General features: G+C 44.6%; 1 protein-coding gene across 3 annotated transcripts in view; it reads right to left on the minus strand.

Annotated features, from left to right (window-relative positions):
• Window positions 1-27,756, minus strand: part of FXR1 (FMR1 autosomal homolog 1) — a 165,654-nt gene that overhangs the window by 89,723 nt on the left and 48,175 nt on the right. For all 3 annotated transcript variants that reach the window (XM_075340585.1, XM_075340584.1, XM_075340586.1), the window contains exons 3-6: window positions 27,647-27,740; window positions 8,312-8,383; window positions 4,933-5,081; window positions 3,649-3,742 (exon numbers count right to left, since the gene is read on the minus strand). In XM_075340585.1, coding sequence (XP_075196700.1) covers window positions 3,649-3,742; window positions 4,933-5,081; window positions 8,312-8,383; window positions 27,647-27,740 — 409 coding nt within the window. The remainder of the gene's footprint in view (window positions 1-3,648; window positions 3,743-4,932; window positions 5,082-8,311; window positions 8,384-27,646; window positions 27,741-27,756) is intronic.

Consider the following 27,756-nt stretch of genomic DNA (forward strand, 5'->3'; position numbering starts at 1 on the left):
CCGGCGTCCTGTGAAGAGGGGCGGGCCGTGGGCGTGCTGCAGACAAAGAGCGGGAACTGAGAGGGCTGGAGTATGTAAATAAGACTCCAGCCCTCGGCGCTGACTACCGTACAGCGTCTCTCCCCTGCCCTGACTGACAGGGCTGGGGGCGGGAACGAACGTAACTAGGCCGCAGAAGCCGGGGACTAGAGTAATCAGCGCTGCCGTCGTAAAAGCACGGTCGGCGCGAAGTCCCCGGCGCACCATAAGTCTCAGCCGCGCCGCTGCCTCCATGGCGGCCGGCGCGGTAGTTCCCCATATAAACTCACTCAGCTAAGCTGCAGTGAGTAAAACCCAGGCGCACAGCGCTACTGTCCCCGGCGCACTAGAACACCCAGCAACGCTGGAGTGTGTCTGTGCCTGTCTGCACGGGGACACAGAGTACCTGAATGTTGCAGGGCCTTGTCCCTGATGGTACCCAGCTCCATATCCAGCAGGATCTCCGGGTCTGTGGATGGAGCCCGGCCTCAGAGTCTGGAGGCCGGTAAGATCCCACTTCACCAGAGCCCTTCAGGGGGATGGGGAAGGAAAACAGCATGTGGGCTCCAGCCTCCGTACCCGCAATGGGTACCTCAACCTTAACAAACACCCGACAAAAGTGGGGTGAGAAGGGAGCATGCTGGGGGCCCTTTAGTATGGGCCCTCTTTTCTTCCATCCGATATAGTCAGCAGCTACTGCTGACTAAACAGTGGAGCTATGCGTGGATGTCTGACCTCCTTCGCACAAAGCTTGAAAACTGAGCAGCCGTGATCCCACGGGGGGTGTATAGCCAGAAGGGGAGGGGCCTTACACTTTTTAGTGTAATGCTTTGTGTGGCCTCCGGAGGCAGTAGCTATACACCCAATCGTCTGGGTCTCCCAATGGAGCGCCGAAGAAAACTGGTTTTGTAAATTTTGATGTAAAAATGAGAAATTGCTGATAAACTTTGAACCCCTCTAACTTCCTAACAAAAAAAAATTTTGTTTCCAAAATTGTGCTGATGTAAAGTAGACATGTGGGAAATGTTATTTATTAACTATTTTGTGTCACAGAAATCTCTGGTTTAACGGTATAAAAATTCAAAAGTTGAAAATTGCTAAATTTTCAAAATTTTTGCCAATATTCAATTTTTTTCATAAATAAACACAAAAAATATTGTCCTAAATTTGGTACTAACATGAAGTCCAATATGTGACGAAAAAACAATCTCAGAATCACCGGGATCCGTTGAAACGTTCCAGAGTTATAACCTCATGAAGTGACACTGGTCAGAATTGCAAAATTTGGTCTGGTCATTAAGGTGAAAATTAGCTCCGTCACTAAAGGGTTAAGGCCCTGCAATGCCCTGAACATGAGGTAAGGATCACAATGAATCCGAAGAACTATACTACATTTGTAATTGCTATTATTATTATTGTATTTGCCATTATTAAACATTGGGATATGATCTTGGAGATGGGAATACCCCTTTAAAGGGAATCCGTCAGCAAATTTTTGAGTTCCAAACTAAAACTAGCACCTTAAGCAGCGCCTGTGCTGTATTTTATAAAAGGCAGATGTTATCCCCTGACTCACCCTATACATCTCACAAATTCGTTTGAAAACCCCTCGGCGTGATATCCTAAAGGGGGCTTTACACGCTAGTGATATCGGTACCAATATCACTAGCGTGCGTACCCGCCCCCATAGTTTGTGCGACATGGGCATATCGCTGCCCATGGCGCACAAAATCGCGCACCCCCTTCACACGGCTTACCTGCCCTGCGACGTCGCTCTGGCCTGCGATCCGCCTCCTTTCTAAGGTGGCTGGTCGTCCGGCGTCACACGGCAGGTGTCCAATAGAAGCGGAGGGGCGGAGATGAGCGGGACGTAACATGTCGCCCACCTCCTTCCTTCCACATAGCCGGTGGAGGCAGGTAAGATGTTCCTCGCTCCTGCGGTGTCACACACAGCGATGTGTGCTGCCGCAGGAACGAGGAACAACATCGCTAACAAGCGGTAAATGATTTTTTTGTTTTAGGACGACCTCTCCGCAGCAAACGATTTTGCCGCTTTTGCGATCGTTTTAGATCGCACATAAGTGTCACGCGCTGCAATATCGTTAATGACGCCGGATGTGCGTCACTAACGACGTGACCACAACGATAAAACATTAACAATATCGTAGCGTGTAAAGCCCCCTTAATCCTTGGGTCCGTCAGACGACCTTGGTTGCGGCTCCTGTCCCTCTGTGCAGTGAGCACCATCCTCTGCTTATTGATGTGGATCATGCAGGAGGCGTACCTAGGCTAAATCTTGCGCATGCGCAGAGACATTGCCGGCTCACATAGGCGCAGTTCTCTCTACCCTATTGCAGGCAGAGCCAAATACATAGTTGCGCATGCGTGAACCGGCACGAGATGGAGCCTACGTATGTGGATATTGCGTCCTGCGTCATCCATGTCAATCACCAGCAGAGAACAGTGATCAGCGAAGAGAGGAGAGACAGGAGCCGCAGCTAAGGACGCCCATCAGAGTGGACCCAAGATTACTATACAGCGCAATAGATTTTCAAAAGGTAATTGTGGAGTGTACAGGAGGAGTCAGGGGATATAATGCACTTTTATAAAAACGCAGCACAGGCGCTGCTTAAGGTGCTAGTTTTAGTTTATAACTCAAAAATCTGGTGACCGGTTATCTTTAAGATTTTAACATAATTTTTTTTTCTCCATTAAAAATTATGCACACCAAGCATCGTTTTTAGGTTTTCTTCTGGCAAGCAGGGCTGTGGAGTCGGTAAGCCAAACCTTCGACTCCGACTCCGACTCCGACTCCTCAAATTCTCTTGCACCGACTCCGACTCCGGCTCCGACTCCGACTCCGGCTCCGACTCCGACTCCTACATATATTGCTTATAGTTAGGTGAAAAATTTATTGTAGTACATGAATATGTGTATGTGAACATCAGACATTTAATAATTTTTATGATACAATAATCAAGATATTTGGATAGAACATAAAATATATTTATTGGAATACAACTTTAGAACACAAAAAACTGTAATAAATTGTAAATATGTAATACACTATGTAATATACAGTAGATTACATATATATCTTGTGTGTGTGTATATACACTGTATATATATATATATATATTATATATATTACATATTTACAATTTATTAGTTTTTTTGTGTTCTAAAGTTGTATTCCAATAAATATTTTATGTTCTATCCAAATATCTTGATTATTGTATCATAAAAACAATTAAATGTCTGATGTTCACATTGTACTACAATAAATTTTTCACTTAAATATAAGCATTATACTAAATGTTGTTATTTAGTAAAATATTCAGCACATTTTGCATTGCACTCCTGTCCCCAATTTATTATATATTTTAGGAGTCGGAGTCGGTGCATTTTATACCGACTCCGACTCCGACTCCACCAAAATGAGCTCCGACTCCGACTCCACGACTCCGACTCCGACTCCACAGCCCTGCTGGCAAGTGTGATTTAAAAACAAGTCAACCTGACTGCTGTGTTAAACCAATAATTTAAGCACTGAATTTATAAAAAAAAAAAAAAAAAAAAAAAAAAAAAAAAACTTATGCCTTCGCCAAATTTTCACGAGCACATTCTTACCAGTATAATTAATTGATTAGTCTCTGAGGTAAAGTATACTCTACACGCTCCTACGGCTTTCTTGAATTCTTTATGCACAGATTCACTGGCACACCTGGATGAAAACACAACAGCTGTATTAGTAGAAATGCCCCTTGATGACCAAACAGTGGTAATTGCTGAAAGTCAGAGTGGCTTATAAGGCCGACATTATGAAAGAATCCTTGACACTTAAGGGTACTTTACACACAACGATATCGCTAATGATATATCGTCAGGGTCACGGTGTTCGTGACGCACATCCAGCGCCGTTAGCAATATCATTGTGTGTGACTAAAAGGAGCGATCATCAACGATCGAAAAACGTCAAAAATCGTTGATCGTTGACACGTCGCTCCTTTTTATAATATCGTAGGTGGTGCATGCTGCTGGTTGTTCGTCGTTCCTGCGGCATCACCACACATCGCTATGTGTGACACCGCAGGTACGACGAATATCTCCTTACCTGCGTCCACCGGCAATGAGGAAGGAAGGAGGTGGGCGGCATGTTCCGGCCACTCATCTCCGCCCCTCCTCTGCTATTGGGCGGCCGCTTAGTGACGCCGAACGAACCTCCCCCTTAAAGGAGAGATTGTTCGGTGTCTCCAGCGACGTCGTTAAGCAGGTATGTGCGTGTGGAGCTGTCGTAGCGATATTGTTCGATACGGCAGTGATCATCCCCATGACGAAACAGCGATGTGGGCGGGTGCTATTGCTAGCGATATCGCAGCGTGTAAAGCACCCTTTACTTCAGGATCCTATTCAAAGAAGTGACATGCATTTTGTTTGTCTATATGGAGGGTTTTTTTTAAAAAAAAAAAAAAAGTCAATTTTTTTTTCCATCAAATAAATTAAAAACAAACAAGCTCAAAGACTTTCATATGTACACTTCCAATATTTTCTAAGCATTTTTGAAAATACTCTGAACACACCCTGTTTTAGCAGTTTTACAGCAATAGACTTAAATCTGTCCTTAATCAAGGTCTTAAGAAGAGTCCGAGCACAAGCATTTCTGCTTCCACAAAATTACACAAGGAAATAAACTGCTACTCGTCCGAAAAATTTACAATTTACAATTTAAATACATAAATCCCACTTTAGGATGATGATGGTATAGATCCAAATACACTCAAGGGAAGTTCATAAACATTTTCTGGTAAAAGTCCTGATTTCTACCAATTTCAACCATAAAGTAAAATTTCAGACTTTAAAACATCAAGCCCAAAAAATACAAGCTTATTAGTGTTCCATAAAGAAAAAACTTACGCTTCTCTCAAGTCTTCAGGAACATCCACCATGCATTTAAAGAAAGAATTCTTTGTCACAGGTTTGTTCTGATTGACAGGTCGAAGTCGCTCAAATGTCACAATTTCATTGTAGGTAGCATCACAAGCAGCATATTCAATAACGTAGAACTAGGACACAAAAGGATTGAAAATGTAAGATTCTTTAAATTATTCCAGACTTCCAGGATTTCAAAACTGTTCATGTACGTATTAAAATATGAATTGGTCAACAAATTTAGGCTGCTTTCACACATCCGGCTTGAGCTCTGCGGCTCAATCCGGCTGTGCAAGCTATGCAACGGATGCGGTGAACACACCGCATCCTTTGCATAAGTTTTTCCTTTGCGGCCAGTCCGGTTTTTGCCGCTTGCGGCATGCTACTGAGCATGCGCAGTGGCAAAAACCGCATGCGGCGGCCGGATGCGGTTATTGCCGCATCGCGCCGCATCCGGCCGCCATAGGCATGCATTGAAAAATGCGCCGCATCGGCCGAATGCGGCGCGATGCGGTTTTTTTTGACGCACGAAAAAACGTGCCAGGCAACGTTCCATCAGGCTGCCGCATCGGCTAAATCTGCCGCATGCGGCAAAAACCGGACGGAACGCAAGGCCATGCGGCACAATGCGGCACTAATTAAAGTCTATGCAGGAAAATCGCAACCGGCAGCAAAAAAAAAAAACGGTTGCGATTTTCCTGCAAAGTGCCGGAGTGTGCCGCATTGCAGAAACCGGAGGTGTGAAAGCAGCCTTAAACAGGCTGACCATTAACTGATGAGGAAGGGAGTACATGCATCATGCTCTCAGCTTTAAAATTACAAGGTTACAGCAACATATAAAAATGGCACAAACTAAAGCACCCAACGCTGCCGCTTGTATGTCTGTGCCAGTGTAAACAAGGTAACCAACACCATAGCACAAAAAAAAAAAAAAATTCTGGAGGGGCAAAAATACCCCCATAAATGTCATTCTGAGCCAGTAAAGCTTTGTAACATCGTGCAAAACCTCCACACAATACCAAGAGTTGGCCCTGCCAGGACGTTCCCTTGCTACAAATAAGGTGGCATTAAAACACAAACCTCCTCCCCTCCTCTGGCTCCCGCATTCTATAGCTTTGTTTTATTTTTGAAAGGTGCAATGTTTAAACTATATTCTCTTAAAGTGTGGCTGGGGACAGAGACCAGTCCAAGATGCAGATCTCTGACAATTCTCCCTCAATATGTGTATAGGGAGAGAACTGCCTCGGACTAATCACCTCATTCTCATTTAGAACGCGGAAGCTGCTGGGGCTCAGTGACTGCTTATGTTTTTGCCTCCTGAGTTGACATTTTAATTTGTACCATTTTTGGGTAGATGTGATGTTTTGATCTCCTCTTATTTCATTTTATTGAAATGTTGCATTACGCCCTTTATTGATCAGATTAATTTATTTTAAATTTTGATAGAACGGGCATTTCTGAAAGTGGCGATACCAAATATGGGTATTTTATTACTAAGGCTACTTTCACACATCCGGTTTGAGCCCTGCGGCTCAATCCGGCTGTGAAAACTATGCAACGGATGCGGTGAAAACACCGCATCCTTTGCATAAGTTTTTACATGCGGCCGGTCCGGTTTTTTCCGGTTGCGGCATGCTACTGAGCATGCGCAGTGGAAAATACCGCATGCGGCAACCGGATGCGTTTTTTTTCCGCATCGCGCCGCATCCGGCCTCCATAGGGATGCATTGAAAAATGCGGCGCGATGCGGTGTTTTTTGCCGGAGCAAAAAACGTTGCAGGGTACGTTCGATCCGGCCGCCGCATCGGCTAAATCTGCCGCATGTGGCAAAAACCGGACCGAACGCAAGCCCCTACGGCACAATGCGGCACTAATGTAAGTCAATGCAAAAAAAAACGCAATCGGCGTTACAAAAGCCGGTTGCGGTTTTTCTGCAGAACGCCGTATTGTGCCGCAGAGCAAAAATCCGGATGTGTGAAAGTAGCCTAAAAGGTGGCCCGATTCTAACGCATCGGGTAGTCTAGAATGTGTATGTAGGTTAGCAGATTGAATAATAAAGTAATGAATGGACTGGATGAGTTAGGTTTAATTTAGTATTCTTATAAAATTGTTTATTGGTTTTAAAATAAACAGAAGGAACAGTTTTAATAGATGAGTCTAATGTTTAATGATGTCCATGGCTCGTAATGAAAGAAGGCCATGAACAGTGTAAAGTTAAGTAAAAATATGCTGTGATGTGGCCCAATGCTGGTATGTGCCCCCATCGTGGTGCAGCCACCATCATGACATGTGCGCCTATCCTGCGGGGTAATGTGTGCGTGGGGGGGGGTGGGGGTGGAACCCAGCAGGGCCATGGCGCTGAGGACGTCAGTGCTGGGGACTGCATGGCTGGGGACAGGTGACTATTCGTGTGCGTACGCGCGTGTGCTTTCAGTGTATATATGCGGAGGGTGGAGTGCGGGGGGAGGGGGTGGAGCCGAGTGGGGTAATGTGTGCGGGGGCGGAGGCGAGCGGTGGGTATGTGTCGGCTGGGTTGCTGGTGTGGGCTCCCAGGGGTGCAGCACTCACCGGGGAGTCGGGGCTCCGTGTGGGTGCAGGGAAAAAAAAAAAAAAAGTGTCAGGCATCGTCCTATTGGCCCGTAGTTCGGGCTGTTCAGTTAGCTGAGCCGTTGGTCGCAGGCTCTTTAGCGCAAGCGGTGTGGAGACGGTTGTCACTGTAATGACGTCATTTTGGCGCAAGACAGAAAAAGGAAATTATGTATATAGATTGTTATATTTTCAATGGTGCAAAGGGGGGGGTGATTTGAGCTTGTGGTTCTTTTCATATATTTTTCAAAACACTTTTTATTGTTTTTACTAGTCTCCCTAAGGTACTTGGAGCTCATAATCCGATCACTTGTGCTGTATACAGCCATGCCTCAGTACCACTCTGTACAGCAAAATGCTGATCTCCTGTGAACATCAATGCTCAGCCAGCGTTCACAGGAACTACGTCACAACCGGAACCCCGTGATCATGTCACAGTGCTGCCGATGGGGGGTGGGGAATGAAGTGCTCAGAGATTGACAGCGGGATTTAACTAGTTAACAGGCTACATGGGGGGTTCACTGTGCTAGCCAACATTAAATGGACAGACACTGCCTATGACATATCATTACATCACAGGTTGCGAAGGGGATTAAAACAGAGTCCTCCATGCACCATATGGAGTAGCAATGAAATACACAGATTTGAAGGACATTCACAGCTAAGCTGGTATCAAATGTAGATTTAATAAGTTTATCAACTTGAATACCCATAATGAATGTAAAAGAAAAAAAATTAAAAAAAACCCCACAAAACACCAATAGGGATAGAAACCTACGTCTCCTTTCATCATTCGGACTTTCGCAAGCCACCATCCACAAGGTTCTTGGTCATTTGCTCTGGAGTAAACCTATAAAATGAGTGCATCAAAGACAAGAGTTACCATAGAAAGCAAACAATTATTTCACATGCAATTATACAAGCTGGTTGACTTAAAAAAAAAAAAATTTTAAATCCAGAGGGTAAAGATTCTTCTTTTTCTAAATGATAAATTTGAGGAAAAGGGAAAAAAAAAAAAAAAAATAATATTGATGCATTAGTATAGAACACAAAATGAGTGTAACCAGGTACACTTAAGTTCAGGAATATTTGGACACAAATGTTTTAGGCATTTTTGCAGGTTCTCAAAACATATTTAAGATCATTTTTATAGCGCCAATATATTTCACAGCACTTTACAATTCATAGGGAACAGATACAGACAATTCAAACAGAGTAAGACAATTAAACATGTGAGAAAATACAAGCCATTTTGTATTTTATAGAAACCATCTTGTATTATAACTGAATGATGTCAAAGAGTTCAGCTAACACTGAGAGGCAGAGAAGTTTCCCATTTCTACACACCCCTACGGCTTATTGGTGCATATAATTTCTTTGTTTGGGATACTATATAAACTGGTCACATGATGTAATAGAAAAAAAAAAACTCACAGTACAACACCTGTGAGTGCTGTATTGATTTCTCCTAGCGCTTGTAAAATAAAATCTTATTAATTTGGAGTTCCAAGGGTATAGAAGGAGTGTATTCTGCACACAAACAAATACAAAGGAGTGAGGGTCCTGCTCACAAGCTAATAATCTATGAGAGAATAGGGGAAGCACATAAGGTAAAATAGTGATTGTTTTGTATGGTCCAGTCATCGGTATAATAAATAGGGGATTTAAATAACGCTACATGAACCAGTCAGCAGCCAGTATGTATACTAGTACAGGTACAGAGTGCATGGAAACTGTGTAAACATTCTTTGAGGGACCACTTTTGGAAGAAAATATTTTTTAAAAAAGGGAAAAACTTGAATAGTAACATTAGTGAGGCAAATGTAGACCGAACTTTGGATCTAAATCCTTCCCTCCAGGATTCGAGTACCTTATATTTTTGCACATATACTCATTGTTTTATGCTACATTATGTCAATTTCTTGATCCGAATAATACTTGGAAGGTGTGCATTGTGTTTCACATGCTATTTTTCACTATAATAAAAAGAATATTGAAAAGAAAAGAAAGTAACATTAGTGAGGCGATAGGGCAGTGTAAAGAAATAGGTGTTTTTTTGGTACACTTAACACTGTGGTATTGAGAATTGATCGAATAGTCCTGAGTAACACAGAATTGGCACAGCTCAAGAGAAGTCTTTGAGACAGGTGTGGGAGGTTCGGATTATTGAGGCTGTTCATCGTAGGTCATTAGCAGGGTTAGGTTGGGGCAAAAATGTGGAGAGCTTTACAGGAGAGAGTGATAAGTTTACAGTATATTGCACTCTGTAGTGGATGGGCAACCAGTGCAATGACTGGAAGAGTGTAGAGGCATTGATGTTGCAGTTGGAGAGGAATATGATCCTGGCTGCTACATTCATACATATCCGGGACCGCATTAGCCGGCACAAAGACATTAGATGCGGGAATACACTGTTGCCTATTCCCCATCACTTCGCGTCTGCGGGACATCGAATCTCACAACTAAAATTTCAAATTATCGATCATGTCGATATAGCACGCAGAGGGGGTAATAGGACTAGATGCCTATTGGAGAAAGAGGCTAGATGGATACACACTTTGGGTACGTTAGAACCGCATGGTCTAAATAGGAAATATGAGACGGCCGTTTCATAATTCTGGTGTAATTTTGAGTCTTTTTGCTGACCCTTATCTGCTTGGGGCTGACTAATTTGACTAAAAATCATAATATCTGACATAATCATGTCATGTATATAATCACTGTATGATATGACATAATATGTATCCTCTAACATTTAATCATGATGCGGTATAATTTCTTCCACAGAGTAATCATGGCTGAAAATATATGTTGCTTTCACTTATGCTCGTAATTTACCCATATGTTGATTTTGTTCCTTCTTTCTTACAGAAACGCTAATGATTTGACCAGTGGGCACTTATTTATATTCACATGGACCCTGTGCACCGTTCCTGTTACTTACTAGGCACCTAGGATGAGCCAGCCCGGCTTCCACCTAATAGCAAGCACGGTTTGTGTGTACGCCCAGCCACATCCCCTCCCTGTCACATGATCTAGCCACTATGACACTTGCCAGTGAAGTCGGGCCGGGAACGCGCACTGCACATGTGCGGTGTGCGTTCCACAGCCCTGACTTCCTGAGTTCCAAATACAGGAAGTTACATTCACAGACCCGCCCCCACTTCCTTTTAAATCGCTTCCACGCTGGACATAGCTCACTGTGCAGGTGATTTGTTACAGAACACACGTCCAGCTGCAGTTTGGTAAGTAGTGGCAGCCGACCTCTCTCTCTCTCACTTTCTCTGTGCGCTTGAGCTTTCCCTGAATGCGATGATTATATGACTCATCACTTCTATCTTTACAAGGTCCGGGCAATTGCACCTCCGGTTCTACCAGCTTCAGTTTTCCCCTACTGCCTGAGGACATAGGTATTTGATTAGTGTTATTACAGTCTGTATGCGGTATTCCCTTCAGGTGTTAGTACTCATGATTGTACATTTCTATCATAGAACGACTACACTGACACAGCACATGCAAGAGTGTGCATCAGCTACTACAAGTTTCCTGCTTCACTGCTTTTTAGCAGGTAACTGGCTTTACCCATGTGGTCATAGTGCATAGTAACATGGTTATAGCTTACTACTTATACGCACACTATTGTTGCATTTATAGTTCTCTCCAGGTGGAGATAGGATTCAATTGAGTACCAGCTTTTGGTTATTCCCCTGTGTTTTGTGACCAGATACATGCTGCCCCTTTCCTCTTTGGCACCATACATATAGGTAAATTCCTCTATGATACTATATAAGTAAATTTTTCTTCACGAAGGTCCGTAACATGAGATATGATTTTTTCTATTAAGGTCTTATTCTGTAGCACCATTCTAATGCTACACACAGTATAGAATCGATGTACTAGCATTGAATACCCTTGACGTATATACCGTTCCAATTATGGGTATGCGAATTGACACAGGTACCTCATTTTTCTGTACATATATTCAATATGCAGCGGACGATATTGTTCTTATGTGTAACGCATACTTGCATTATGTTTCACTAATACATGTCTTTCATTATAGTGATAAACATATGAGACTCTACTCATTTCCATAATTCCTAGTCCCTTACCGAATATTCGCATACATTTGATTGTGCACGGTGAGTGCTATTACAGAGACTTTCCAGTTTTTGCATGTATTTCTCTCTATCTTGTTCTTTTTACTTTCACTTTCCTGCTCTTTATTTCCTCCTTTTCTCTTTTTGTCTAAACTTTTTTTCTACCTTTGGTCGGACTTCCATAGACTTTGATGGGCACACACTTCCATCACTGGCATTAGTATAGTCATCCAGGTCCTAGATTATGCACCGCTCATTCACCTGTACCTACCAATTCATGAACATATGGGATCAATTTTACTATGTATCACAATATGTTTCTACCCCTATAATATGTCCTTGTCTGTTAGTAGAAATGATGTTGGAAGGCAGATAAAAACTGTTTCATTTTATTTATGGATGTAATTTTGACTGTAATTTTTGTATATTTATCAGATAATAGTCCATGTTGACGAAGGCCTGTGGCCGAAACGTCCAGTTTGTTGGACCATATTCATTTTTTCTGAAAAAAAGCATTCAAGGAACTATTGTGTTAATAAAAATATTGCATACAACTTTGCCTTTTTTCTGGGAGTTGTAGTGTGCCGGGGTTACTCTTTTCTCACAGATTATTGAGGCTGTTCATCGTAGGTCATTAGCAGGGTTAGGTTGGGGCAAAAATGTGGAGAGCTTTACAGGAGAGAGTGACAAGTTTACAGTATATTGCACTCTGTAGTGGATGGGCAACCAGTGCAATGACTGGAAGAGTGTAGAGGCATTGCTGTTGCAGTTGGAGAGGAATATGATCCTGGCTGCAACATTCAGGATGGACTGTAGAGGGGAGAGTTTATTCTTATAGGTCTCCCTCTTTCTAGAGTTACAATAATCCAGATATGAATGAGTCAGAGCAACAGTAAGTATTCGCATAGTCAAAGGTAAGAGAAGGTTGAATTTTAGAGATGTTTTTGAGGTGTAGGCAACATGAGCGAGACTGATCGGATGTAGGGGGTGAAGAAGAGATCAGAGTTAAACAGAACCCCAAGACAATAGCCATGTTACTTGGGAGTAACGGTAGATAGTCATATAATTAATAGGGGCTTAAAATGAAGATTCTCAGCTTTAATTTGAGGGTATTCAAACCCTAATTGGAGCAAAGGTTTATGAATATGTAGATGCCTCTTTTTCAAGGATCAAAACTAATTGGAGAATTATCTCCAAAGCTCTTTGATGGGTTCCAAGGCCTATTTTCTCAATCCAACATCAAGCAAGCAGGTAAAAGGCCTGGAGCTGATTCCAGGTGTGACATTTGCATTTGGAAGCTGTTGCTCTGAACCTTCAATTCATGGTCAGAGGTGATGTAATAGCAGAATGGAGGGACTGGCAAAATCAATATTTTAATACAACCTAAGAAAAATTAGTGCACTGGTAAGCTTAAGAACTCAAAAGAAGGGAATTTTGTTACTTACCGTAAATTCCTTTTCTTCTAGCTCTTATTGGGAGACCCAGACGATTGGGGTATAGCTACTGCCCTCCGGAGGCCACACAAAGCACTACACCAAAAGTGCAAGGCCCCTCCCCTTCTGGCTATACCCCCCCGTGGTATCACGGGTACTCCAGTTTTAGTGCCAAAGCAAGAAGGAGGAAGCCAACAAGTGGTTTAAACAAATTAACTCCGATTAACATCGGAGAACTGAAAAACCGTTCAACATGAACAACATGTGTACCCGCAAACAGCAAAAACAATCCCGAAGGACAACAGGGCGGGTGCTGGGTCTCCCAATAAGAGCTAGAAGAAAAGGAATTTACGGTAAGTAACAAAATTCCCTTCTTCTTCAGCGCTCTATTGGGAGACCCAGACGATTGGGACGTCCAAAAGCTGTCCCTGGGTGGGTAACGAAATACCTCATGTTAGAGCTGCAAAACAGCCCTCCCCTACGGGGATGTCACTGCCGCCTGCAGGACTCTTCTACCTAAGCTGGCATCCGCCGAAGCATAGGTATGCACCTGATAATGCTTGGTGAAAGTGTGCAGACTCGACCAGGTAGCTGCCTGACACACCTGTTGAGCCGAAGCCCGGTGCCGTAATGCCCAGGACGCACCCACGGCTCTGGTTGAGTGGGCTTTTAGCCCTGAAGGAACCGGAAGCCCAGCAGAACGGTAGGCCTCTATAATTGGTTCTTTGATCCATCGAGCCAAGGTAGCTTTAGAAGCCTGCAACCCCTTGCGCGGACCGGCGACAAGGACAAAAAGTGCATCGGAACGGCGCATGGGCGCCGTGCGGGAAATGTAGATCCTGAGAGCTCTCACCAGATCTAGCAAACGCAAGTCCTTTTCATACCGGTGAACCGGATGAGGATAAAAGGAAGGCAAGGATATATCCTGATTAAGATGAAACGAGGATACGACCTTAGGGAGAAACTCCGGAATGGGGCGCAGCACTACTTTGTCCTGGTGGAACACCAAGAAGGGAGCCTTGGATGACAGAGCGGCCAGCTCAGACACTCGCCGAAGCGATGTGATCGCAACAAGAAACGCCACTTTCTGTGACAGGCGAGAAAAAAACTTCTTTGAGAGGCTCGAAAGGCGGCTTCTGGAGAGCAACTAGTACTCTGTTCAGATCCCATGGATCCAACGGCCGCTTGTACGGGGGCACAATATGACAGACCCCCTGCAGGAACGTGCGCACCTTAGGAAGACGTGCTAGACGCTTCTGAAAAAACACGGATAGTGCCGAGACTTGCCCTTTAAGGGAGCTGAGCGACAAGCCCTTTTCCAACCCTGATTGCAGGAAAGACAGAAAAGTGGGCAATGCAAATGGCCAGGGAGACACTCCCTGAGCAGAGCACCAGGTTAAGAAAATCTTCCACGTTCTGTGGTAGATCTTAGCAGAAGTTGACTTCCTAGCTTGTCTCATTGTGGCTACCACTCCCTGGGATAAGCCTGTTGACGATAGGATCCAGGACTCAATGGCCACACAGTCAGGTTCAGGGCCGCAGAATTCTGATGGAAAAACGGCCCTTGAGACAGCAGGTCTGGACGGTCTGGAAGTGACCACGGTCGGCCGACCGTGAGATGCCACAGATCCGGATACCACGATCTCCTCGGCCAGTCTGGGGCGACGAGTATGATGCGGCTGCAATCGGATCTGATCTTGCGTAATACTCTGGGCAAGAGTGCCAGAGGCGGGAATACATATGGGAGGCGGAACTGCGACCAATCTTGCACCAAGGCGTCTGCCGCCAGAGCTCTTTGATCGCGCGACCGCGCCATGAATGCCGGGACCTTGTTGTTGTGCCGAGACGCCATTAGGTCGACGTCCGGCACCCCCCAGCGGCGACAGATTTCTTGAAACACGTCCGGGTGAAGGGACCATTCCCCTGCGTCCATACCCTGGCGACTGAGGAAGTCTGCTTCCCAGTTTTCTACGCCTGGGATGTGAACCGCGGAGATGGTGGATGCTGTGTCCTCCACCCAATTCAGAATGCGCCGGACTTCCTGAAAGGCTTGCCGGCTGCGCGTCCCTCCTTGGTGGTTGATGTATGCCACCGCTGTGGAGTTGTCCGACTGGATTCGGATCTGCTTTCCTTCCAGCCACTGTTGAAAGGCTAGTAGGGCAAGATACACTGCCCTGATTTCCAGAACATTGATCTGAAGGGTGGACTCTTGCGGAGTCCACGTCCCCTGAGCCCTGTGGTGTAGAAACACTGCTCCCCACCCCGACAGACTCGCATCTGTCGTGACCACTGCCCAGGATGGGGGCAGGAAGGATCTTCCCTGAGACAATGAGGTGGGAAGGAGCCACCATTGTAGAGAGTCCTTGGCCGTCTGGGAAAGAGAGACTTTCCTGTCTAGGGAAGTTGTCTTCCCGTCCCATTGGCGGAGAATGTCCCATTGAAGTGGACGCAGATGAAACTGCGCAAAGGGAACTGCTTCCATGGCTGCCACCATCTTCCCTAGGAAGTGCATGAGGCGCCGCAAGGGGTGCGACTGGCCCTGAAGGAGAGATTGCACCCCTGTCTGTAAGGACCGCTGCTTGTTTAGCGGAAGCTTCACTCTCGCTGCTCGAGTATGAAACTCCATGCCAAGATACGTTAGTGACTGTGACGGTGACAGATTCGACTTTGGAAAGTTGATGATCCATCCAAAAGTCTGGAGAGTCTCCAGCGTAGCATGTAGACTGAGTTGGCATGCCTCTTGAGAGGGTGCCTTGACAAGTAGATCGTCTAGGTAAGGGATCACCGAGTGTCCCTGAGAGTGCAAGACTGCTACCACCGCCGCCATGACCTTGGTGAAGACCCGGGGGGCTGTCGCCAGACCGAATGGCAGAGCTACGAACTGAAGATGGTCGTCTCCTATCACAAAACGTAGAAAACGTTGATGTTCTGTAGCAATTGGCACGTGGAGATAAGCATCTTTGATGTCTATTGAGGCAAGGAAGTCTCCTTGAGACATTGAGGCAATGACAGAACGGAGGGTTTCCATCCGGAACCGTCTGGCATGCACATGTTTGTTGAGCAGTTTTAGGTCCAGAACAGGACGGAACGAGCCGTCCTTTTTTGACACCACAAAGAGATTGGAGTAAAACCCTCTCCCTTGTTCCTGAGACGGTACAGGAACCACTACTCCTTCCGCTCTTAGGGAGTCCACCGCCTGCCGCAGGACATCTACACGGTCTGGATGTGGGGAGGTTCTGAAGAACCGAGCTGGAGGACGAGAACTGAACTCGATTCTGTACCCGCGAGACAAAATGTCTGTCACCCACCGGTCTTTGACCTGTGACATCCAAGTGTCGTAAAAGCGGGAGAGCCTGCCCCCGACCGGAGATGCGGAGGGAGGGGACTGGAAGTCATGAGGTAGCCGCTTTGGAAGCGGTTCCTCCATTTGCTTTCTTGGGGCGTGCGTGAGCCCGCCAGGAATCTGAGTTTCTTTGCGTCCTCTGAGTCCCTTTGGACAAGGAGAATTGTGTTTTGCCCGAACCTCGAAAGGACTGAAACTTCTGCTGCCACTTTCTCTGCTGAGGTTTGCTTGATCTGGGCTGGGGTAAAGAGGAGTCTTTACCCTTGGACTGTTTAATGATGTCAGCCAATGGCTCGCCAAACAGTCTATCTCTAGATAAAGGCAAGCTGGTTAAACATTTTTTGGAACCAGCATCTGCTTTCCAGTCCTTTAACCACAATGCCCTGCGCAAAACTACCGAATTGGCAGACGCCATTGAGGTGCGGCTGGTAGATTCTAGGACCGCATTGATAGCGTAAGAGGCAAACGCAGACATCTGCGAGGTAAGGTGCGCCACTTGCGGCACCGCTGGATGTATGATAGCATCCACTTTTGCTAAACCAGCTGAAATAGCTTGGAGTGCCCATACGGCTGCGAATGCTGGAGCAAACGACGCGCCGATAGCTTCATAGACAGATTTTAACCAAAGGTCCATCTGTCTGTCATTGGCATCCTTAAGTGAAGCGCCATCCTCCACTGCAACTATGGATCTAGCTGCAAGCTTGGAAATCGGGGGGTCCACCTTTGGACACTGGGTCCAGCGCTTGACCACATCAGGTGGGAAAGGATAACGTGTATCCTTAGAACGTTTAGAGAAACGCTTTTCTGGATGAGCGTCGTGTTTCTGGATTGATTCTCTGAAGTCAGAGTGATCCAACAGAGCACTTAATTTACGCTTGGGATAGAGGAAACGAAACTTCTCCTGCTCTGCCGCTGCCTCTTCTGCTGAAGGGGCTGGGGGAGAAATATCTAACAGCCTATTGATGGCTGAGATAAGATCGTTTACCATGGCGTCCCCATCCGGGGTATCCAGATTGAGAGGGGTTCCAGGATTAGACTCCTGATCACTCTCTTCAGACACATCACATGGAGACTGATTGCGCTGAGACCCTGAGCAGTGTGATGACGTTGAGGGTCTTTCCCAGTGAGCCCGCTTGGGGTGACTGGGGCAATCATCTGAGTCATTATACTCATCCTGAGAAGCCGGGGACCCCCTTGCAGTCTGGATTAAATCCAACTGCGGAGGATTAGAGGACATAGACCTCGCCGTGTCCATAGACTGAGCCCCAGGCATGGATTGCAAAGTTTCCAGGATTTTTGCCATAGCCACAGACATATTATCCGCAAAAACTGCAAAGTCTGTCCCTGACACCGGGGCAGGACTTACAAGCGTCTCAGCCTGGGTCACTACCTCTCCGGACTCCGGCTGGCGAAGCAGCACCGGATCTGAGCATTGCACACAATGGGGGTCATTGGAGCCTGCTGGTAGAGCAGCCCCACATGCAGCACACGCAGTGCACACAGCCCTAGCCTTGGCAGCCTTGCGTCTTGTGAATGACATGTTGCTGCGTCCTCAGAGCGATCTGGGGTATACAGCCAGGAAGCGACCTCACAGTGCAAGAAATCAATAAATATCTATGTCCAGTGACACAGTACACTAATACACAGTAAGGCACTAGAGGGGCCAGCTGAAAAGCCGCTTACCGCCCGCTTAAGAGCGGGTGTGTGGTCTCCCAAAGCCCCTCAGTCTAGGTCTCCCAGAGCCTTGCGTCCTTCCTCCAGCCAGACATGCATGTAATGGCTGCCGGCGTCCTGAGAGAGGAAGGGGGGCGGGCCCTGGGCGTTCCTGACCAAGAGCGGGAAGCCTGCTTCCCTCTGTGCCTAGTGAGAGGGCTGGAGCATGTAAATCAGGCTCCAGCCCTCGTCGCTGCCGTGAAACAGCGTCTCTCCCCTACCCTGATTGACAGGGTGGGGGCGGGAACGATCGGAGCTGCCGGCGTCCTAGGCCCAAAAGCCGGGGACTAGAGTTATAAACGCCCCCGCCGTAAAAGCGCGGTCGGCGTATCCCCGGCGCACCACAAGTCACAGCAGCGCCGCCGGTCCAGTGAGGGTCGGCGCTGCGTTCCCAGAACACAAAGTCCCCCAGATAACTGTAGGAACACCAGCTCAGTGTACGGTCCCCGGCGCACTACAACGCCCAGCCAGCCCGGAGTGCGTCTGTGCCTGCCGGGGACACAGAGTACCTGTATGATGCAGGGCCCGGTCCCTGATGGTACTCCTGCTCGGCATCCACCAGGTGCTATGGGTCTGTGGATGGAGCCCGGCGTCAGAGCTTTGAGGCCGGCAGGATCCCACTTCCACAGAGCCCCCAAGGGGATGTGGAAGGAAAACAGCATGTGAGGCTCCAGCCCTGTACCAGCAATAGGTACCTCAACCTTACAACACCATCCAGGGGTGAGAAGGGAGCATGCTGGGGGCCCTATATGGGCCCTCTTTTCTTCCATCCGAAATAGTCAGCAGCTACTGCTGACTAAAATCTGTGGAGCTATGCATGGAATGTCTGACCTCCTTCGCACACAAAGCTAAAACTGGAGTACCCGTGATACCACGGGGGGGTATAGCCAGAAGGGGAGGGGCCTTGCACTTTTGGTGTAGTGCTTTGTGTGGCCTCCGGAGGGCAGTAGCTATACCCCAATCGTCTGGGTCTCCCAATAGAGCGCTGAAGAAATGCCTGGAAGTACACAGAAGACAATAGAGGCAGATATTTACAAAATCCTTTCCTTGAAGAAAAGCACATTCAAAACATCCACCCAAGTGAAGAACACTCACCAGGAATGTGATGTTTAAGTAACTAAGTCTACCAAAAGGAGAAGACTTAAAGGGGTGGTTCACCCATTTTTTTTATTTTCTGTATGAGCTATACTTACCTTTCTAGGCGTCTTCTCCATTGCCTTCTGTTTCCAGTTCTGGCACTGAGCGGCGCTATCCTGCACGCTCAGTGCCAGTCACATGACCCCCTGGAGCTGTGGCCGCCGGCATCCTCTGACGTCCCGGCATTTCCGGGCTCTCAAACAAGACGGGTACGTCACAGGATGCCGGCGCCACTCAGATTGAGTGACAGGGCTGTGGGCGGTGACTGCGAATTGCAGTCCGCAGCCACCCCAGAAAATGGCGCTTTCATAGAAGCGCCATCTTCTGGCGCTGTATCCAACTCTTCCAGCTGACCTGATGCCGGGTGGCTAGCCGGGTAATAATGGAGTTAGGACTAGCTGTATATTATCAGCTAGCCCTAAGCCCGAAATTCATGGTGTCACGCCAATATTAGACATGGCCACCATGAATTTCTAGTAATGATAAAAAAAAAACAACACAGAAAAATATTTTTATTAGAAATAAAACACAACACAATTAGTGACTCCATCTTTATTGAAATAAACCCCCCTCCGCAGTAATCCTGGGTCAGGGTCCCGCGCCGTCCAATCCGGATCCAATATCATCTGATCGGTTTGCTGGAAGGAAGGCAAAGCGATCAGATGATGTGTCAGGATAAAGGATGTGAATCACATCATACATCAGCTGATTGTATAAAAGCAGATTATACAATCAGCAGATGCATCAGTGCAAAAAAAAAAATAAATAAATAAATACTCACGTCTGTGCTGATGACCGGCAGCTCCTGGAGCGGAGTCTGATCCTGGCCCATCACTGCAGGAGCTGCCGGTAATCAGCTGATGAAGTCCCCTGACGGCAGGATCAGCTGATAGCCGGCCGGGCAAGAAAAAGCCGGCGAGACTACGATCAGCTGATGCGTCAGGTGACTGCATCAGGTGATCCACGGCCAGGTCCTGCAAGCTTCGTGCATGCACCGGGGAGACTGCACACAGCCGAAGCGGCGGGACCGAGACAGGGGCTGGAAGCAGGCATGGCACCCGGACCCTGCAGACAGGTGAGTATGACATACACACTCACATACACACTCACTCACACAGTGTATATACGCACACACACACTGTATATACACGCGCACACACTTTCTTCCCCTGGCTGTGCAGAGCTGCTGTATCTGTGATTTCTCTGAGTGCACATCCACTGGGAAGAGGCAGGGAGGAGGGTTTGGGTGGGAGCAGAGTGGGTGTATTAGACACAATGGGTGTGTTAGATAAGCTAGACACCGCCCTAGAGCCACAAAGAATTCTGGGACTTGTAGGAACTGAACACAGGAAGTCAGAGGAGAGATTAACCCCATCAGAGCTGGAGCCAGCAATGAGCATGTGCTGCTAATGCACAATGAAAGGTAATTTTGCTGAAAAAACATAATAGATGTGTTGAGGGGCACATATTAGCAAGATTTATCAGAAAAAAAAAAAAATCAGTTTTGGTAACTGGACAACTTCTTTAAGATCAAATACAGAGGGTTCACCACTAAGATCAACCTGTACTAGAACGATGGTAAGTACACTACATTCTCTGTAAAACATGGCAGAGGCAGTATGATGTATGGGTTCCAATGCCACTGGGTCACTAATGTTTATTGATGAGGAGACTGAAGAAATAAGCAGCTGGATGAATTCTGAAGTGTACAGGGCTAAATTTTCTGCTTGGGTCAAACCCAATGCAGCACAGACTGAAATGACATAAACCATACTGAGAAAGCAACCATAAGTTGTTTTTTTTTTCTTTCCAAAACAGTTGTTGAATTTTCTGCATTGTTCAAAGTCAATCACCAGACCTCAACACCATTGAGCATGCATTTGACATGGTTAAGAAAAAACTTAAAGCAGAAAGACCTGCAAATTAGAAAACAACTGAAGTCCGCTGCATTAAAGGATGGCAAAGCATCATAAAAGGAGGAAACCCAGCATTTGATGACTTCCAAGAACCCAAACTTGAGGTAGTCATTACCAGGAAAGGATTCTCTGATTCTCTACAAAGTATAAAAAAAAAATTAACATTTTATTTATGGTAAAGTTAATTTGTCCAATTACTTTTGAGCCATGGGGAAGCTTTGCAGAGAGATTTGTTACTAAACCTAAACGTCTCCACTTCAATTTCATCTCAGTGGTTTCCTTTTTATTAAAAACTAGTGGCATGCAGAGCCCAAATTACAAAGATTCAGTCACTGTCCAAATATTTCTGGACACAACTGTATATAAACTAATAACCCAGAACTGACAAGTTTTCAGAAAGCTTTGTTGAGTCTGTACAGCATTTATATTTCCAGAAGTTATACAGGCGACTCAACATAACATCCATGCGGAGGTGTGAAGATTTATATTGAAGCAACATGAATACGTGCTATTTTACGGCCACAATGTGATAGCTTACGAGCTTGGTTGAAAAAAACCTGGAGATTTATTGGCCAGTAAAAACTGATGGGATTTGGATAATGTTGCCGAGATATCTGGGAGCAGAAGGCCAAAAAGTATATGTGCTGTGGAGCCAGTAATCAAAGAGGAGAGGATTCTGGGGAAGAGAAGGGAAATAAAAAAAAAAGGAGGACTACTCTGATGTGAAGCAAGTAGGTCCTATGTAGTATCTTGGATAAAAAAATTAAACAAGGGAGCGCATGTGAAGGGTCTGAGAGATAGCAGTGAGGAGGAGAAAAAGAATCTGCTCACCTGATGTGGTTGTGCAGCCCTCGCACAACCACGGTATAAGACGGGAGTGTGGTGTCAGAGCTCTTCTAACCTGTTAGCCCACAATGTCCATCCAGGGAAGCACATTCCTGAAGACCTGGTCATGTGACAGATCACTGGGCGTCTCTGGTAGTCTGACCTCCGTAGCAAGCAGCTCTTGCAGTGAACCCACAGAGGGGAAGATCAGCAGTAAAGTATAGAACCACAGTCTGATCGAGCACTAAGGAGGCCACAGTATTAGATTAATTTTAAAAGTAGTTCACAGCACCTACTGTGCTGGAAAAGTGATTCACAGCACCCATTGTGCTGGCATATGCACCCAGGGGTTGAGACTCAATAAGCATTTGACAATGGATCGGAACCTTTACTGTGCTGGCATATGCATGATTCTAGTGCTCGGATCCTGGAAAAGTGGTTCACAGCACCTATTGTGCTGGATATGCACCCAGTGTTTGAGATTCAATAGCTATTTCTGTCGGTTCTGGAAAAGCAGTTCACAGCACCTATTGTGCTGGAAAAATGATTCACAGCACCATTTGTGCTGGCATATGCACCCAGTGGTTGAGATTAAATAGACATTTAACAGAATTTAAAAAAATACGAATATCCATTCCCTAATTTATAAAATTATAAAATTAAATTCTTGATCTACCCACACTGACATACATTATAACAATATTATTACATGTTACTAGTGCAGGCATACTCAGATCATTTTTTTGAAAAGTATTACGTTTTAGGAGTTAATATATGATTTATATGATTATATTATCATGTGTTTTTAAAAAATGTTTTTATGGCAAAGAGTCTTTTTGAAAAACACTTTAAATATCTTTTATTAGCTTTTATATTATTGTTGAAGGGTTGGATGTGATACATTAAGGGTTAACATTTCAATTAATTTGGTGTTGACCAATGGAATCGCACCTGTCCCTTTAAATAGTACTCTCCACATTCCATTTTATATCCACCTGATGAAGATATTGTGTATATCGAAACGCGTTGTGGTTGATCGAAAACAATAAAATTCTAAAAATTAATCTTATACTTTACTATGTAGTATCTTGACAGAACATTCAACTAAGATGAATGGCTTTGCTAACAGTGATACAGCAATGTTGCCAAAGCTCAAGTAACACTTGGAGGTCCAGCTCTGGCTCCCATAGCAGCATGAACGGTAGCTTAATATCAGTTGGGGGTTGGTTCATAGCTATATTTGTTGGAAAATGTGGCCTGGGGTAATTGGTAATATTTTAGACTTATTATTTTAGCAGAACTGAGCACTAATCTACAAGTGAGGACAAATCAGAACTTGCAAAATATGCAAAGAAAAAAAAAAAAGCATCTTATTTCTTCCCAGCCCTTCTGGTGAATGTGTAAGGCCGTATGCACACATTCAGAATTCTTTAACGATTTCAAAGTGAATTTTGCAGATAAACCATACAGAATTTTCTGATGACGTACAGATAAAGGAAAAAAATAAATAAATAAAAAAAATAAGTGTTTAACCCCTTAATGACCGCCTTTTAAAGGCAGCAGTTAAGGGACCTTTTTTCCCCCCTCAGTGCTGCTTTTTAACAGCGCTCAGGAATAAGGATATGGCAGCCCCTACTGTAGGAAAATCTCGGGTTTCAGCTGCCTAAGTTAGCTGAGATTCTGGAGACCACGATCCAGGTCGTTTTTTCCTGTTCCCCCATAACATACACCATATAGCGGAAATCATGTAAAAAGTAAAATAAAGTGCAGTAAAAAAAAAATAAATAAATAAGATTTCGCTCCCATCCGACATATCAAACATGTCAGAACAGAGAAAAGTCCTCTCCCTGCCTCCTTCCCAGCTTCTAAAATGGTGGGCGCATGAGTTGTGTGCTCACTGTAAGCATCCTCCTCCTCTGATTTCTCTCCAATCTGACATGTCAAATGGGAGAGAAGTATCTTCCCCAAATCACCCCTAGTACCTTCATGAGCGTCGAGTCCCCTGTGGCCCTTCCTTCCCCCATCTTCACCAACCATAGCGGACTTACGCACAGAGAGTCAATTCTGCAAACAGTGAGACTGCTGTGATGTCACTGAGGTCTCCGTAGTTCACACTGCCCTCGGTGAGACCGGGGGAGAGTGACCCCAAGTAACCTCCCTGAGGTCACTGTAGGCACTCCCCTCACATTGAGTGCCTGCACTTTCAGTAAATGGGAGATGCATTCTCCGAGTATGCCCCGCATATGCTGGAAGATGGAGTCATCGTGGGACCTCCAAAATGGATTGCAGCAAACCGAATCGGGTTACAGCGGATCAGGTTGGGAATTTTTTTCCCTGAGATTTTTTTTTTAAATAAATTGGCGAAAGATCGAACGTGTTGGGGAGTGTTCTTGCATTTTTTGTCCGATAGGCGCCTTAACATTACTAACCCCTGGGCTTGAGTCCAGCTGGCATTAACCCCTTATATTACCAGGCAATGGAATGAGTCCTAGAGCTGCTATTTTAGGCTGGGGGGAAGGCCAAATAAACAAGACAGCTTCACCTTGGCTGGTGATCCAATTTGGGGTGGGAACATCCATTTTTTGCTACATGAAAGGCACTAAAAAGTGCAAGCTTACAATATGTGGGGGGGAGGGGGGCATTATTGTTTACCTCTATCCTAGATTTTTAGGCTGCGTGCACACGATCAGGGTTTGCAGTATTTTAGACGACTCCTGTTTTCGCTGCGTCCAAAATGCTGCGTTGTACAGTAGAAGCACAGTAGATGGAATTCATAAAAATCTCATGCCAACTGTGCTTCTTTTCTCTGCAGCATAAACTGACATGTGGCGCAGGCTTCCCGAGCTGAATCATGTCAACTTATGCTGCAGAGACTAGAGTGTTCTCTTCGTGGAAAATACAGCTTGAGTCAACAGCAGCTCGAACCCAGATTGTGGGCACAGACCGCTGCGTTCTCCTGCGGACAACACTCATATCTTCACAGAAGGGCGTACACTGCGTCCAAATTTTCAATATGACAACCTATTGTTATCAAATCCGGCAAAGTAACCGTAGGTTCAACATGTTCACTATACCCCTGAAAAAATCTTGAAGAGGTCAGTTTTCCAAAATGGGCTAACTTGTGGGAGGGTTCTCCTGTTTTTTTGTGAAAAAATAGAACATTTTCAACATGATGATATAATGGTATCATACTGTGGGATCAAAATGCCCACTATACTCCAGAATAAAATCGTTGCGGTGGCTAGTTTCCAGAATGCCGTTAGCTGAGGGAGGTTTCTGCTGTTTAGGTACCTTAGGGGTCTTGCAAATGTGACATGGTGTCGGCAAGATATTTCAGCCAACTTTGTGTTCTAAAATTCAAATGGTGCTCCTTCAGTCCCAAGCCCTCCAGTTTGTCCTAACAGAGTTTTCTGACCACATGTTGGGTATCAGCACGCAGAGAAGAAAGTATGTAAGAAATTTTGGGGTCCATTTTTTCATGCAATCCCTTACAAAAGTGAATAAAAATTGAGGCTAAAGCAATATTTTTAGGTAAAATGTAAAATTTATTTCTTCATTCCACTTTGCATTCATTCATGTGAAGCACCTGGAGGGGTAATATACTTCTTGGATGTGGTTTTGAGCGGTTAAGCTTTTAGAACGGTTTCACTTTTGGGTATTTTCTATCATATAGTCCTCAAGTCACTTCAAATATAATGTCCCTATAAAAAGTGTTGTAAATTTTGCTGGAAAAATGAGAAATTGCTGATAAACTTTGAACCATTCTAGATTCCTAACAAAACAAAAAAAAAAATGGTTAAAAATTTGGCTGATGTACAGTTAATGAAATATTAACTATTTTGTGTGACATAACTCACTTGTTTAAGAGCATAAAAATTCAAAAGTTTGAAAATTGCTAAGTTTCGCAAAATGTCCAATTTTTTTCACAAATCAACACAAAAAGATATAGTACTAAGTTTACCACTATCAAGAAGTATAGGTCACCGAGAAAAAAAATAAATAAAAAAAAAAAAATTTCAGAACTACTGGGATACGATGAAGCATTCCATAGTCATAACGTCAAAAAATTGGTCAGAATTGTAAAATTTAGCCTGTCATTAAGGTCAAAATAGGCTCAGTCATTAAAGCCCTTTTTAGACGGGGCAAAAATCAAGTGTAAAATCACAATATCTTTCTTAAGATAGCAATAACCGCAATGTGTAATAGTTGTGATCGTAATATTGTTCGATGGTCGTGAAATCAGATCTTTGAACTTGCTTAAAAATCATCGTTTGTTGTCATAAAATTTCAGTGTAATACATGCTTTTATGAACGACTAGTGACTTTCCATTGACTGCTCCAGCGATCTTTGCTTTTCTAATAATGAGCTTGTATGCACAATAGTGACGCGGTAAGGCTATGTGTGCACGTTGCGTTTTTTCATGTGTTTCCGCAGCGTCTTAATGCAAAATTGCATGCGTTTTGATTTCCCAGCAAAGTCTATGGGAAATAGGAATATTTTGTGCGCATTATGCGTCCATAAACGCTGCGTTTTTTTGTGACAAAAATTTGTCAAAATCTCTGCATTTGAAAAAGCAACAAGTCAATTATTTTGAGCGTTTTGGTAACATTGAAGTCAATGAGAATTATCAAAACACATCCTAAAACAAATTTCTAGCGCTTTACATGCATTTTTGATGCAAAACGCATGCTTTTTTTTGTCAAAATCAAAGCATGCGCTTTTGGCATTATAGTGAGGTCAAGAGGTTTCCATTTGCCCTCACATCCAGGCAGACTCAAAAAGAAGAGTCAAACAATAATTTTACTTTATTTAGAACAATTATTAAATCTCAATTATGTTCAGAAAATCATCTTTATAGTGTATGATTTAAAGGTTGATTATTTTTTTTTCACTTTTTTCCAAGTGTTTGAATGTTCAAACTTCATTTAGTAGTATCTTTGTATTGAAAACGCATCCCATTTTAAGCACTGGAAATGCATGTAAAACGCGGTCAAAACACGGCAAAAAATGCAAGAAAAACGCATGCTTATTTCCTGCGTTTATGTGGTGAAAACCAAATTTGACAATGACAAATTTTGCCAGAAGATGCGTTCATTTCTGCAAGTTACTGAATGCAACATGCGCACATAGCCTAAGTTTTCGTACTGAACGCAACATGCGCACATAGCCTAAGTATACGCTATAGTTACAAAATCATACTGTCTAATAACTTAAGGGGTTAATATTGCCACGGATTCATCATGGCAAAACCAAATATTAGCCCAACTGAACAATGGGGCTAATTCATATGCATATCGACAGATTGCAACCATGCCAGAGGGTAACGTTTTGGTCTCAGACTTCTGCTGCATATTCTTTGTGATGCACTTATTATTATTTATTATTATAGCGCCATTTATTCCATGGCATTTTACAAGTGAAAGAGGGTATACGTACAACAATCATTAACAGTACAAAGCAGACTGGTATAGGAGATTGTAGGAAAAGAGTCTCATATGTATTGTACTGTGAATTTTCCACAGAAATTAACAAACCTGCCACAAATTAATGTCTAAATGGGTATGTGTTTGATTGTAACTAATGTAAAATACACTGAACATGAATGTTTGTTGGAAATCCGCAAACAGGAGCTTTCTGACACTTACTTCAACTTCGTCCCCTTCAGTTATTTCCTTCTTGATGTCAGGTAGGGGTGGCATCCGAACTTCATGGAATGGAACCTGACGTTCCGGCTGCCAGCTAAGAATAAGAAGGC

This window comes from Anomaloglossus baeobatrachus, chromosome 3 (assembly GCF_048569485.1).
Source record: "Anomaloglossus baeobatrachus isolate aAnoBae1 chromosome 3, aAnoBae1.hap1, whole genome shotgun sequence".
NCBI lineage: Eukaryota > Metazoa > Chordata > Amphibia > Anura > Aromobatidae > Anomaloglossus > Anomaloglossus baeobatrachus.